Source organism: Carassius carassius, chromosome 19, assembly GCF_963082965.1.
Source record: "Carassius carassius chromosome 19, fCarCar2.1, whole genome shotgun sequence".
NCBI classification, from domain to species: domain Eukaryota; kingdom Metazoa; phylum Chordata; class Actinopteri; order Cypriniformes; family Cyprinidae; genus Carassius; species Carassius carassius.
In genome coordinates, this window is record NC_081773.1 from 27,381,767 (window position 1) to 27,396,390 (window position 14,624).

General features: G+C 36.5%; 1 protein-coding gene across 1 annotated transcript in view; it reads right to left on the bottom strand.

Moving 5' to 3' along the window:
• Positions 1 to 14,217, bottom strand: part of LOC132095497 (histone deacetylase 4-like) — a 224,292-nt gene extending 210,075 nt beyond the window's left edge. The window contains exons 1-2 of the mRNA XM_059500553.1: positions 14,024 to 14,217; positions 573 to 850 (exon numbers count right to left, since the gene is read on the bottom strand). Of these exons, the coding sequence (XP_059356536.1) occupies positions 573 to 594 (22 nt within the window). The 5' untranslated portion in view covers positions 595 to 850; positions 14,024 to 14,217. The remainder of the gene's footprint in view (positions 1 to 572; positions 851 to 14,023) is intronic.
• Between the last annotated feature and the right edge of the window lie 407 nt (positions 14,218 to 14,624).

Sequence of the window (14,624 nt, forward strand, 5' to 3'; positions counted from 1 at the left end):
ACTCATGGTTCATTGCTTTACTAACCCAACGGCTGCTCACAGAATGAAGCCGTATGACTATTAAGTGTTCATCTGTCTAGTGGATAATTCGATGAAAAGACAGCATATGAAACACTATGAACTTTTCCTCTGCGAACAAAAAAATGGAAATATAAGCAGAAAGAGGGAAGAGGAAAGATAAAGGAAGAGAGGGAGGCAGGGAAAAGCAGCACAGCTTACAATTTTTTCCAAGAAAAATCAAACTCCTCCTCGAGCTGACAGTTGGACAAGATGGCCTTGGTAGAGTCAAGGGGACAGATATTTGAGTGCGAATCAAAAAGCTGCTCAAAAGCCTTCTCTGGCATCTCATGGCTGATTCTTAACCCTCTCACATGCTATTCCTGTAGCAGAGAAACACTATCCTCCTTTACAGAGTGAAACAGGTTTGTAATAGCACAGATCTGGATCACAAAAGGTTTATTTACAGACAGACGTAACTGAAACCAGAGTGGAGCTGATTCTACAATGTTTATTTTGTTCAGAGAGGGGTAACACAAGATGAAAAGCACTGAAGGGCCACGGAGAGCTCTTACCTGGGCGGCTGTTGTAACTCATTGTGGCTACAGTGGCGGCTTTCTCTGAAGTGACTGACTTGATAATAAGAGGAGTGTGTCCCGGCAGATGAGGATGTGAGAAACACCTCACAGCTCCTCCGGGGCTTGTTGGCTGGTCACCATCCACTGTTGAATGGGAAGACGAGTCAAAAGAGACACGGGACAGAAAAGAAAGGACAATCTCAGAGGCTCATAGCGCCCCCTCTGGCCAAAGTCCAACTCTGTGTGTCGGTTCCTCTTCGCTCGATGAGAATGAACTGTCAAAAGAGCAACAAAAAAAAAAAGACATTACACAACAGCTATAATTAATGCCGTCTATCTTGAACTGAAGTACAGCCTCTCAAATGAGCAATCTGGAGCACTCTACATATAAAAAGCACATCGGAAGACTCAACTAGCATTTGATTTGAATAAACTTTGACGTTAGCATGTTGCCAAACAATACACTCAATACTCTAAGTGTAAACATGCATAGCATATACAAATATTGGGTAAAATATATGTGTTGTGACTTAACAAAACTAATGAATATTTTTCTTGTTAATTCAATTGCAGCTGAAATAAATTATGAATAGATGAACACATATATATAAAATACAAATTAGAAATGTTTCTTTGCCAACTAACAAAAAAACACTTAACACTGAAGTACTACAATTATTAAAACTTATAATAGCCTAATAAATAATTATAGATAATTAGAATAATAATTTATATATATCCAAAGCCAAACCCTAACAAACTTACTAAAAGTTAAAGCTAAAATTAAAGTGCAAAACTGAAAAAATAAATAAGATCATTTAAAGTACTTTATTTTATCATTTATTTTATCAATTCTTTTATTAGTATCATGTTGACTGAACTTAAATCTTTATATTCAACATTTCTCTCACTTCGTCCACCATCTTAAATACTTCTATAACAAAAATAAAAATAAAAACTCAAAGATGAATGATTTTTAAAACACTCCATATTCCATCAAAACAATCAGTGCATCAGTGCATTCACAGGGTTTGAGTTGCAAAGTTTCAATAGTGTTGATCGGTGCTGTTCATTTTCAGTACTGAATGAACTGTTTTTATAATCAACATTCTCTATGTTTACCAGCTTGAATGAATTTTTTGGTTGTAATGCATTTTTCGATTGGCTTCTGTGTTAAACATGCGTTGCCTTAGCATTTGGTCAGCTGGAATGCCGTACGACGTTCCCTAAGTAGGCAGCACACTAGGTTTTGTATCAGAGCCAGATCTGAAGTGCATGTCAATCAAGTGGGCTTTTCCTGGTCAGTATACATACGTGACAAAGGCCAGAGCAGAAGGATGTCATGACACATTTTTGACATGCCATGGGACGGGTGTAAACCACCCTTTACCAATCTGTCACGATGACACATTTCCTCCCAGCCTGCCATATTTGCTCAACACAAAGCTCAACAGAACTGACAATAACCATCACATGTCAAGCAGTAACGCAGCTCACCCCACAATAAGTGTGTGTACATTTTTCCTTATCTCCACCTGGAACAAAGGAACCTGTCTGTCAGAATGACAACAGTATCTAGAGCAGTCTAGCACACAGCAAGACATCACAGCTTAGCCATGTTATGTAACCATAAACATCAGCTGTTCCAAGAGGAATGAGGCCTAGACTAAAGGAAAATCACTCAGTCTATGAGGGTGGGCTTACTCCAACACCATGTTTCTGACAAGCAGGCCCGGGTAATGCTAATAGGGATGGGAATCTGAGAGAATTTCCCATTTCAGGACCTTAACAATTCATTATAACAATTATTCTAGAATTTTTTAAGAAGAAATCCCATCTCACTATAACTGGGCCCAACTATACACTAAAGAAAACACACATGGCTAACAGTTCTCAGGTTCATACCGAGTTGCACGGGATGAAAATAATGACTTATTTTAATGAAACGAGCGAAGAAACCACTAAAACTGTGGCATTTTGACTAGTTCATTAAACGGTCTTTTATTGTGAATCAGATTGCAATTGAAGTGTAGGACACAATGCACACACAAAGACAAAACTCTGGGTGCATTCACAATTTTAGTTTGGTTCTCTTGGTCCAGACCAAAAATGAAAGTTATACATTTAGTCCTGGTATAAGTAGTTTTTAGGATTATTTGATGAATAGAGAAAAGGAAAAGAAAGTTCAAAAGAACAACATCTATTTCAAACAGAAATCTTTTGTATAGATTTGTTGACATTATTGTTACTAATGTCTTTACGGTTTTGATGAATTTAATGCATCCTTACAAAATAAAATTATCAATTTATTATAAAAAAAACAGTACAGTAATGAACAGTAGAGTATGCAACGAAACAAACAACAAAAATCCTGGATTGGTTTAGTTATAACTTGGCATTAAATGGGGAGTCAGGCAGTTTGAATGAGAGTTTGGAAAAGTATGGAATTATATAGTCAGACAAAAAGGAAAGTTAGGAAGAGTTAGCTTAGGGTTTAAATCAAAATTAAATTTTTATAAAAAATTATAAAGATAAACAACTGGAAAAACATGCATTGGTGACGTAAGACCAGGAACATGCAGTGAAAAAAAACCCTCAATTTTAATTTTAGCCACAAGTAATAACTGGATGCACAAGATTCATGTTTCAGCAAATCAGACCACAATAAATTCTAAAAATGTATCATACAGCGTATGATAAATTGGGAAGTGCACATATTTTACTTTAGTGCCGTTCTAAATTCAGTCAAACCCATTGAAAACACTCAAGGGCATGCCTGGTTTACATTTACAAAAGACGACTCCAAACCACACATCTATGCCCTCAAAAATCACAAATAAAAACGAGACTGGAAGTACTTGAACCCATTTAAACGTGCCAAGAAAATGTGATTTAATCTTAGCAACTCCTAAAGCTGACGTGAAGTTTTCCGCGCACACCAGGAAAAAGTGTTGCATCACAGGCCCTAGCGTGATGAGGCTAAGCATAAGTGAAAGTGAAGTGATGTGTGGCCAAGTATGGTGAACCATACTATGAATTGGTGCTCTACATTTAACCCATCCAAGTGCGCACACACACAAAGTAGTGAACACAAACACACCATGAATACACACCCGGAGAAGTGGGCAGCAGTTGGGGGTTCGGTGCCTTTTGCTGTAGGGTCTCACCTCAGTCGTGATATTGAAGGTGGAGAGAGCGCTGGTTTTTCACTTCCCCCACCGACAATGCATGCTGGACCTGAGACTCGAACCCATGACCTTCGGGTTACAAGTCCGACTCTCTAACCGTTAGGCCATGACTGCCCAATTTTTAATGCTCCATTTTTAATACTCCTTTAATCTGTTTGTTTCAGAGAAGCACGTCTCTGCAGAACCACTCACAATCTTTATGGGACGTTGGATTTTCCAGCTTTCCTCTCAAAGAAAGTATGGCTTCTCACTGGGGCCAGGTGGCATGGATTTCATGTACTGGAGGGAGTTTAGTTCCAGCTCCTACGGAAGTCTTTTGCACTTGCTGTCATCTCATTTCTCACATGGTGCCGTTCCAGCCCCATGTGCGTAATAAGCAAAGAAAGAAAGTAGACGTGCACAGACACAGTGGATAAAGATCTTGAGTAAATGTGAGAATGCATGGGCGGAGACTTGGGCCACAATGACATATTTGTGCACAAAGTTGTAGGTAAAATGTACAACTGAAGAAATGCCTATTTTATCAATGCATATTTGAAGAAGGAATGAGAATTTAATGATTCTGGTCCCAATTTGGGTTCGGATTCAGGTTCCTTAAAGATTTTTTAGATTAGGGATTAACAAAACTGAAGACATGGCTGTTTAAAGAATAAAATTTATCAATGCAATTTGAAGAAGGAATGAGAATTTAATGATTCTGGTTCGGATTCAGGTTCCATAATGATTTTTTAGTTCTCAGATGAGATCAAAACTAAACAAATATATATATATATTTTTTAAAGAAGTATCATTTGTAAGAGTGATAGTTACTAAGACAGTCCAGTACAAAAATAAGTGAAGAATCGATTGAACCAATTCAGTAAGTCATTTGATGATTCAAATCAATTACTTGATTCAAACTGAGTCATTTGAGAAAAAAAAGAAAAAAAAATTGTTTACAAATCAAATTATATATATAGAAAATATATATATTTATAACAGTAATGTCAAAATGTACTGAGAATTACTATTGATATTATAATGGATATTAAATATTAAAAAAGTTAAATGTAATTTTTTTGTGTGTGAAACCACTGGAATTGTTCAAAGAGACTTAGTATTGAGTTATTAATCGAACAATAATTCACAGAAAGTAACTGAATCTGAAAGAATAAAATCGAAATCCACTTTGACTAAAATTCTGTGAGTTTCAGATTGAAAATGCATTGTTATTCATTATTCATTCATTGTTTTTGATTCATTTGAGTCATTTGTTTACAAATCAGACGACTTTTTTCCCTATAAACAAAAACAAAAAACATTTAAGTATCATTCAGTTACTTAATTTTATTTATAGTCAAGAAAAATGTAGTGAGCGAGTTAATTCAGTGAATGATTCAATAAATAGATCCATTCTGTTTGTTTGAACAGTGCAGAGCAGAAAATACACAAAAATTACACACTTCACCTTTAAATGCTGCCAAAGAAAGCCACTTCTCCAGCATCATTTGCAGTGGTGTCTGTCTACGAGGCGTAGTGTTTTCCTAAGAGAGTTTAATGGAGTGAGCTTCCTCCCTGACCCGAACTGAACACTACAGCTCAGTCACTTACTCCCTCACGCCTCAGAGATCGCTGACCGACCACATTCGTCCCAAACCACAAATGGCCCCGGCAGCAAGACCAGCATGACTGTGTGAACCGCAGTGACGCAGGGATGACTTGAGGGAAACCCCTGATATAAAAGTCAATGTAGCATTTGAAGAGCCACAAAGAAAGACACGTTTTCCACCCCGAGCAGCACTGCTATTCTCAGCTCAGACTGATTTTAGTAAAGGGGTATCTCTTGAATTTACATCATCACGTATGAGCGTGTCAAAACATGTTAACTGCACTGCATCACAAGAGGTCAAACATCGTCTGGGACAACTGTATTAACTTGTGCGTTAAATTTAGGCACTGCCGTCCATGATATGCCTCGTAGGCTGATTTGGAGATGATTATTGCTTTAGATTACTCTCCATAGCGAGAACATGCATGTAAGCGTTCATCTTTCCAAATGGCTGGTTTCTATGCTCTGTGGCCATCACACTATGTTTGTTATTTCAGTCATGTTGCTGACGTACTAAAACAATATGAGTCCTACTTCTCAGGTGTCAGAGGCATCTTCCAACACAGACATACTTGGATGAAATAACGTCTGATAAATGACAAGATAACGCACACACAAATGATTCAAATGAAACAGATCTATCCAAAAAGGGTTTCTGACGCATGTTGAAAGTGCAGTTTGGTTGGGTTGATACAAAAACGCGGGCTTTGATAAGGTTAGGAATCTTTCGTTCAAGTCTGAAGTTTTAAAAAAGTAATGATAACAAAATATTTCAAAAGTGTCATTAATGTTGTTCAAGCCAGCCTCAACTAAAATATAAAGACTACAAAAAGATACACTGATTTCAAGAAAAAAAATGTGCACATATATTGTATGATTATAAAATATAGAAATAGATAAGTAAAATGCATAAAAATATAAATATTATGAATATCAATCTTTCTACAATATCATATCATAAATGTCATGAAAATTATGGCAATTGCCAGTATAAGAAGAAAAAGTGTTTTTTTTATAAATAAATATAATTATGACATATAATAATTAAAATATAAATCACCATGGTCTGAAGATGTATGGTCAAAACAGCCACAACTAATATATATATATATATATATATATATATATATATATATATATATATATATATATATAAATAATTAAAAAAAAAATTTTACATAAGATTTATGGTAATTGTCATCATACAAATAAATATGAAAAGAGATAATCTAAAGATCTAAGGTCTTAAGTTGCTGGTGTATATTTTTAGCAATATAGCCCAAAAAAAATGTTATGGGTCAAAATTAACGATTTTTCTTTTATGCCAAAAAACATTAGGATATTAAGTAAAGATCATGTTCCATGAAGATATTTAGTAAATTTCCTATCATAAATATATCAAAACATAATTTTTGATTAGTAATATGCATTGCTAAGAATTCATTTGGACAAATTTAAAGGCGATTTTCTCAGTATTTAGATTTTTTTGCACCCTCAGATTCCAGATTTTGTCAGATCCTAATAAACTATACATCAATGGAAAGTGTATTCATTCAGCTTTCACATGATGTATAAATCTCAATTTCGAAAAATTTACACTTAAGACTGGTTTTTGGTCCATGGTCACATATAAATATAAATATGTTAGGTTAGTGCGCTGACATACAGCGCAATTGCGCTCAGGGCGACCCGAGTATGACGCTTTGCCGATCCTGCCCTCTTCTCTCTTCGCCCAATGCTTTCCCATCACCTCTCTATTATACTGTCTCGACAATAGCAGAATACGCCCATAAACATATCTTTAAAAAATGAATAAAAATAAATATTAAAAAAATCTGACCTTCATAACTACTAATAATAAACTGATATATCACCATTAAGGTGCTCCAGCTCTCTAGACATCAGACATGGCCATTTTAAGCCCCTTATTCCAGGTATCATGGGAACCATGCAATATGTAACAACTGTAACAAGACATGTTACACAAAGATTAAAAAAAAAAAATCTGAATTGGAATACTGGCCTAGTTTTAAATAAAACTGTGTCAAGAAAGCGGGTCGCAATGCTAACAGATAGCTTCAGGACAAAAATCAGCCAAAGTCGGTCAAGCGTCCCGACCCTGACTGCTCATGTCTGGGGGTGCGAGTTTAACCTGGGGGAAAGAGAAGACACATACATACCCTCAGCGGCATTTCGGTCTTACATCATCCTGTCTGGGACAAAAAAAAGTGAGACATGGCCGACCAGCCGTCTAGGTTGACCATCACAGAGGAGCAGATCTAATACAAGCTGACAGGCCCGAAGAGAAAAGCCACGCTACAAGACAACAGCAGGAAAATGACACCCAATCCAATACGACAGAACGCCACCTGTGTTTGTACAACAGTCGCCAGTGCTCGCTCATGTTCACTACATGAGCAGACCAAATATAATAGCAGTTAGTCATTAGACAGCACTGAAGGAGCTAATGAATGTTTAAAAGCTACTTTGCTTTTGATCAGAGTGACCATTTATTGTTTGGCAAGTCTAAATGAATCAAAGCTGAGAACCAACATAGAAACAAAAGCCTCTGGCTGACCATAAAAATCTCTTTTTCCCAATGTCTTTGCTTCGGCTAAACCCCAGCTAAAGCTCTTTGTGTCACATTCCATTAAAAACTACAATATTGCGAAACTTTTGAGGGAAGCGTGTTGGAAGGGATCTCCATGTCTACTCATAGGCAGGCTGATTTTCAGTTGGGTTTCTCGCCAGGGCTGACGGTGGTGAATGGTGTTGTGTGCCATTAAATTCACTCCAAATTTTCATTAAGGAATTCGCTCAATCGCTGACGTCTTGGTTTGGCAGTGTAAACTAGTGCAAGATGTCTTTAAAAAAAATGGGTTGGTGAGTAACAGATTGTGCATGTTTTAACCAGTGATTTGGTGCAGTAGGTGTTCATTAAAGGAATTAGATCAGCCGAAAATTAAATTCTGTCATTATTTACTCACCCTCATGTCGCTCCAAATCCTTAAGCTATTTTTTTTGTGTGGAACACAAGGGGAGAACTTTTTGAAGGAACTTTGCGCAGCAACTACAGCTGTCATTAGGGTTAATTATACTAAAACTATTCAAACTCATTTTTGTTTATTGAAATGAGGCTGCAATAAGATAATATTAGATGCAAAACTTAAACTATTAAAGAAAATTTAGAAATAAATGTAATTAAATTAGTTTATGTTGAAGCATCAAGATTGCTACCTGTAAATGAACAGATTAAAACTGAACTGAACTGAACTAAAACTAAGGCCCTGTCCACACGAACGTGGTTCTTTTTAAAAACGCACCGTTTTTTACGTGGTTTGGCCGTTCATCCACAAGCAAACGCAGCACCAGGTCACGGAAACCAAATTTTTTGGGTTTCCTGCCAGGGTGAGGGTTTTCAAAAACTCTGGTTGCAGTGTTATCATGCAGACAGCGAAACCGAACTTTTTGGCTTTTGACATCAAAGCCTGCGCTGTTATCTCCGGCTACTTGAAACTTTTTCAAGCTTCCGATTGGCTTTACGGTTGAGATTTTATAGCCACATGTTGATTTGGCATGCAGTGCACCATAGTGTGCATTTGTATTTTCATGTGGATGGAGATTTTTTTTTTTTTAAACAGAAGGGAAAACTAAATTAAAAAAAGATACCTAATACCTGGACATAAATAAAATGAAAATATAAAATCTCTATTAAAAAAATTTATAAAAATGGTTAAAAAAAATGATCAAATAGTATTAAAATAACTAGCTGTCTTCAGCTCAAAAATGAAAAATAAAACCTAATAAGAGCAGCATGGAAGTAGTTCAAAAGATTTTGTGTGCTAAAACCATATGCATTTCATTCTTCTGCAGAACACACAAAAAAAGAGATTTTGAAGAATGTTGGGTATAAGTTCAAACTTAAAAGTCATGTTTCTCAAAAGAAATAAAAATATACAGTTTTGGATTTGGAATGACAGCAAGTAAATGATGACATAGTTTTTCATTTTTGGGGTGAAATACCCCTCCAGCTGTTTTTTTTTTAACCAATCTATCTTGGAGCTTGACAGCGATGGTCACAACGAATTGTAAGAAGAAATTGACCTTTTGCAAAAAAATAAATAAAAAAAGAACAACAATGTAGAAACTCATACAGCTTTGGGACAACTTGAGAGTGAATAAATGATGACAACGTTTTTTCTTTTTGCCTTTAAACAGTCCGATGAGCATCAGTTGAGCAGCATGAATTTAACATCTCCATGTCCATACAGGCCTGTGTGTTTTCAGATAAACAGAGAGCAGGAAATGAGCCTTGTGACTGTGTGCCTGTCTGGACTTTATGAGGGGCAAAACAATCATCACTCACTCTCCCACCGTGGTCACTTTCCCTCGGCTGTTGTCTGCCTTCTGCGTCCTCCGTTCAGTCTGCCAGCCCGGCGGAGCGTTAACAGTTTCACGAGCTGACAAAGGCCAGAAGGGCCACAGTTAGGTGACAATGAGGTTCATATCACCTTGACTGATGTGCTGCCCACAAACACTCAGTTTTCATTAAACTCATCATATAAACAGACAAGCTTTTCATTATCGCAATCTTTGGTTTCGGACAAACACGAATTGCCAAATGAACCCAAGCCTTGCCAAGTTCAGCCAACAGAACTTAAGCAAAGCAAAAGTGGCACAGACACTAACAATTATTCCACACTGAGGCGACAGCATTCAATCCACTCATTTTAATACCCAAAAATCAAAAGTCTGCCATTATTTACTCATCCTCATGTCGTTCCAAACCCATACGAATTTCATTTTTCTGTTAAGCACAAAAAATTTAGATTTCAAGCATATTCTTAAAAGTGCCTTGCACTTTTGCAAGTAACAAGTGACAGTTGCTGCAATTCTCCAAAAAGACAAAACCACAAAATATATGCTGCATGATTTTGGGGCTAAAAAAAACTAATTGTGATTTTATGGATAAAAAAAAACATTGTGCTGCCATTTAAACAAATTATGATAAAATAAAATTTGGCCAAAATTTTTTGAAATAATAATAAGAAATTATTATTATTATTATTATTATTGTTTTTGTTATTGCTGTTGTTGTTACTAATTAAAATAAGAATTGTTTTAAAAATAAGAACGAGTATTTAAAGGGATAATTCACCCAAAAATTATTTTGTCATCATTTACTGAGCCTTATATTCAATTAAATAATTTGATAAAATCCATAATTGTGATTTCTGTTTTATTTTGATTATGTAGTAGAAAAAAATTAAAAATAAATAAATAATAATGTTTCTTCCATATAATAAAAGTGAATGGGGACAACAGGCTCCAAAAAGAACAAAAAAGCACTACAAAAGCAGCATAATAGCAGTCCAAATCAATCTTGCACTATATTCCAGCCTTCTGAAGCCACATGAACACATTATGTGAGGAACAGACTGAATTTAAATCTTCCTTCACTAAATTGTTTCTTGTCAGTCATGGTCACCATTCAAAGTATGGAAAAAGAGGAGTTGCACATTTTTATAAATATCTCCTTTAGCACTCACACTTTAGCATAGAGGTTTGGAAAAACACGAGGGTGAAAACAAAATGACAAAACATTCATTTTTGTGGTAACTAATCCTTTAAGGAGTTAGGCATCCAGTAACAGCAGACAACACTAGGCCTCAGGGAAATTAACACAATCCTCTAAATAAAACTGTCGGAGACAAACATCACATTTTTCAATTAGAGGACAACCTTTCTACGGATCGCCAGTCATACTTGTCATCTGTCCAGCCGCATTTACCACCTACAGTTACGCCCCGTCTCCTGTTAGTGCTCTTCCTCGCTAAGCATCATCTAAGAGCGGCTGGAGCCAAATTCTCCCTCTCCTTCCACTTCATCCACAGATGCGGCAAACGATGCAATCTGCCAATCTCCATGAGTCATCCAGCACTGTTAATTATGTACCCTAAGGAGTAGAATTGATTAGCTAGGGGTCTCAAACTGATTTAAATTGTTATTTGAGACTATATAAAGCGTGGGCCTAAACATTGCCATTTAGTCACATTCACTAAGTGCTGTCGTTACTCAGAATACTACTTTGCCAAGTCACACAGACTGGATCTGTGGACAGAGAGAAATAGATAGAATAAATGATGCTGTATGCGTTTCAAGGGGAAGAGGTGTTGTATAATTAATTACTCAATCATAGACGAGTCTCCATGGGTTGACTAGAATGTCAATAAGAATGGCAAGGCTACAACTAAACTGTTAGCACAAGAACAGCAGTGCAAACTAAACGTCAAGCCATTAATGGAAGCATAAAAACACAGTACCATTCAGATTGCTTCCATTGTCCTCATTTGTAAATCGCTTTGGATAAAAGTATCTGCTAAACGAATAAATGTAAATGTAATGTAAATGTAACATTTGCATCAAACTTAAGTCACAAAGCAGAAAATCGTAACAGAATTTAAAAAACCTTACATTTTCTTCAAACAGTATAATATTTATAATTTCTTTCATTCATTCCTGGGGTGAAATGAGACTATTGACGTGAAGAAAAAAATCAAGAAAAGCAAAAATGATTAAAAAAAAGTGCTATATAAAACAAGACAAAACCCCAAACACGGTGTGCACACATTCTTTTTTGGTTTGTTCGAAGAAATCAAAAAGTGCACGACAGGGGTCGTGCAAGACTGGGTTAACTCTCTGCTGCCCTGCTTTGACCTTCTTCCTGTGGGGCCTGGAATTTACAAGGTCTGAGCGCCGGTCCTCGAGATCCGGAATGTGAAAAGACGAGCGAGCTTCCTATAGGCTGTGATTAAAGCCTGGGTTTATATGCCTGTGCATGATGCCACATGTTGAAGCTTCAACCACCAGCTATGTGTGACAGCATGATATAATCACCAGCGGACAACACAGTCGTCATGACTCAGCTCAGAACATGAAAACATTACTATAATCTCATCCTCATTTCTGATAAGAGAATGGCTACTTTATGATACAACCAAATGTTACAGAATCAATCTTATCCGTTTTGCTTAAGTCCAAACTTAAAGAAACTACAGCCAATCTCAAAAAAGAAGGTCTATATGAGCTAGAGAAGCACTACATGGAAAAAGCAACAAAATCCTACAAAAGGATATCTATGATTACTGAAATAAACACGTACGTACATCATTGAACAACTCTTAAAGGAAAAGTTCAACCAAAAATGAAAATTTGCTGAAAATACTCACCCTCAGGCCATCCAAGATGTAGATGACTTTGTTTCTAAATCAGAACGGATTTGGAGAAATTTTGCATTACATCAAATGCTCTCTAATGGAGTGAATGGGTGCCATCAGAATGGGAGTCAAAACTACTGATAAAAAATAAAAAAATGCCACAAATAATAATCTATGATATGCATTCAGTCCATCAATTAAAATCTTGTGAAGTGAAAAGCTGCATGTTTGTTATAAACAAATCCATCAAAGGCATTTTAAACCATTTCTTCTGGCCAAAATACAAGTCCATAATCCATAATAACACTTCCTCCAGTCCTGTTTTCCTCTCGCACCAAAAACCTCAGACATGTATGTTTAGAACTGGTTTGGATTATTTTCACTTTTAAATGGTGCGTGATCTGTGCATATATCTCCCCTGTTTCAGACTAGACTTTCTCACTGAAGAAAGCAATATTGTGGATCATGAATTTGTATTTTATCCAGAACAACTCCCATGGTTTCTATCTTAATGTTGATTTTTATTTTATTTTATTACAAACATGCAGCTTTGTGCTTTAGAAGATGTTAAGTGATGGACTAGAGTGGTGTGGATTACTTGTGGATTATTGTGATGTTTTTATCAACTTTTTGGACTCTCATTGTGATGACACCCATTCACTGAAGAAGATCCATTGTTGAGCAAGTGATGCAAAATTTATCCAAACATGCATGAGAAAACAGACTCATCTACATCATCAACATATCTGTTGTATAGCCTGATGGGAGTACATTTTTAGAAAATGTTCATTTTTTGGTGAACTGTCCCTTTAAATGACACAAAACTGACACAAGAATCATGTAAGGTGCACAAACTACCAAATCCCAAACCGTCGCATGAAAGTGTGTAAAAAATGACACTGGTAATGAAAACGGATCTACTGATGATAGATGACCCTGTCAACATGTCAACTCTGTTTCCAAAGAACTGATACAGAGTCAGAACAAGTTTATACAAACCTATACATAAATTATGATAACAAGCTGTAGTTTATTATGACTTCAATAACATTTAAAACATTCTTTTAGGGACAGAACGTTCCAATCTTTTAAAATATCACTTTAAAATCATAAAAGCGCAAAATTTATAGAATTACCATTACATAGTCCAGCCCAAAATGCCTTAATTATATCCTAAAATATGTTAGCTTATTAAAAATCTATCTTTATGAATCTCCTTGCAGGTATGAAGGTCTCCTTCTACCTGCAGGTATGAAGAAAACGCATAAAATGAAGTGACACAACTACTCCGAGACGAGAGTTCAACACACACACACACACACACACACACACACACACACACACACACTGTTTTGATTGTTTCATCTGATCGCCCACAAGTTTCTTTCTCTTACTGAAGCGATTAGTGCATTTAAGCATAAAATCCCTGGAGAACGCATGCGAATCGTCTCTCACCTCTCCGCAGCTCCGCCGCGATCGGACGCAACGCTCCGGACTTTATTCCCGTTGGAGAGCGCGCCAACGACGGATCCACTCGCCGACGGATTCCGCCATACTGGATTGTGGCGAGCGGATCACGTGTCGAGTCCCCGGCGCATGTCCTCCAGAGGCGGGCGCTCACAGTCAGTCAAGCCCGCCGTCTTCATGTTCTCACATGGGATGGGAAGAACTCAACGATTACGATTCCTTAACCGCGCCACTAACGATTCTTTTGATGAACAACTATTTGTATAGGCCTGTCGAGCCCTTTGCATTAGTATTAGCCTGTATAGACCATTAAAAGATTTCAACATATATCTAATAGGAAATAAATGTAATCTAATTCTTTCAAAATGGCTGTTGTGACTTTTTAAAGGCGATATAAATACAATAATTGGTGCTAAATTACAACTATAATGTTAAAAAAGAAACCTATAATATTTCATTCATTCATTTACTTTTATAAAGTAGCCCACTGACTACATCAAAACTCACGCTGTGTCTTTAACATAACAACAACCAGTTGGTTTTTCATGTTTCTTGAACCTTAAATAGGCTATGTCAACTGTTCTTTTGA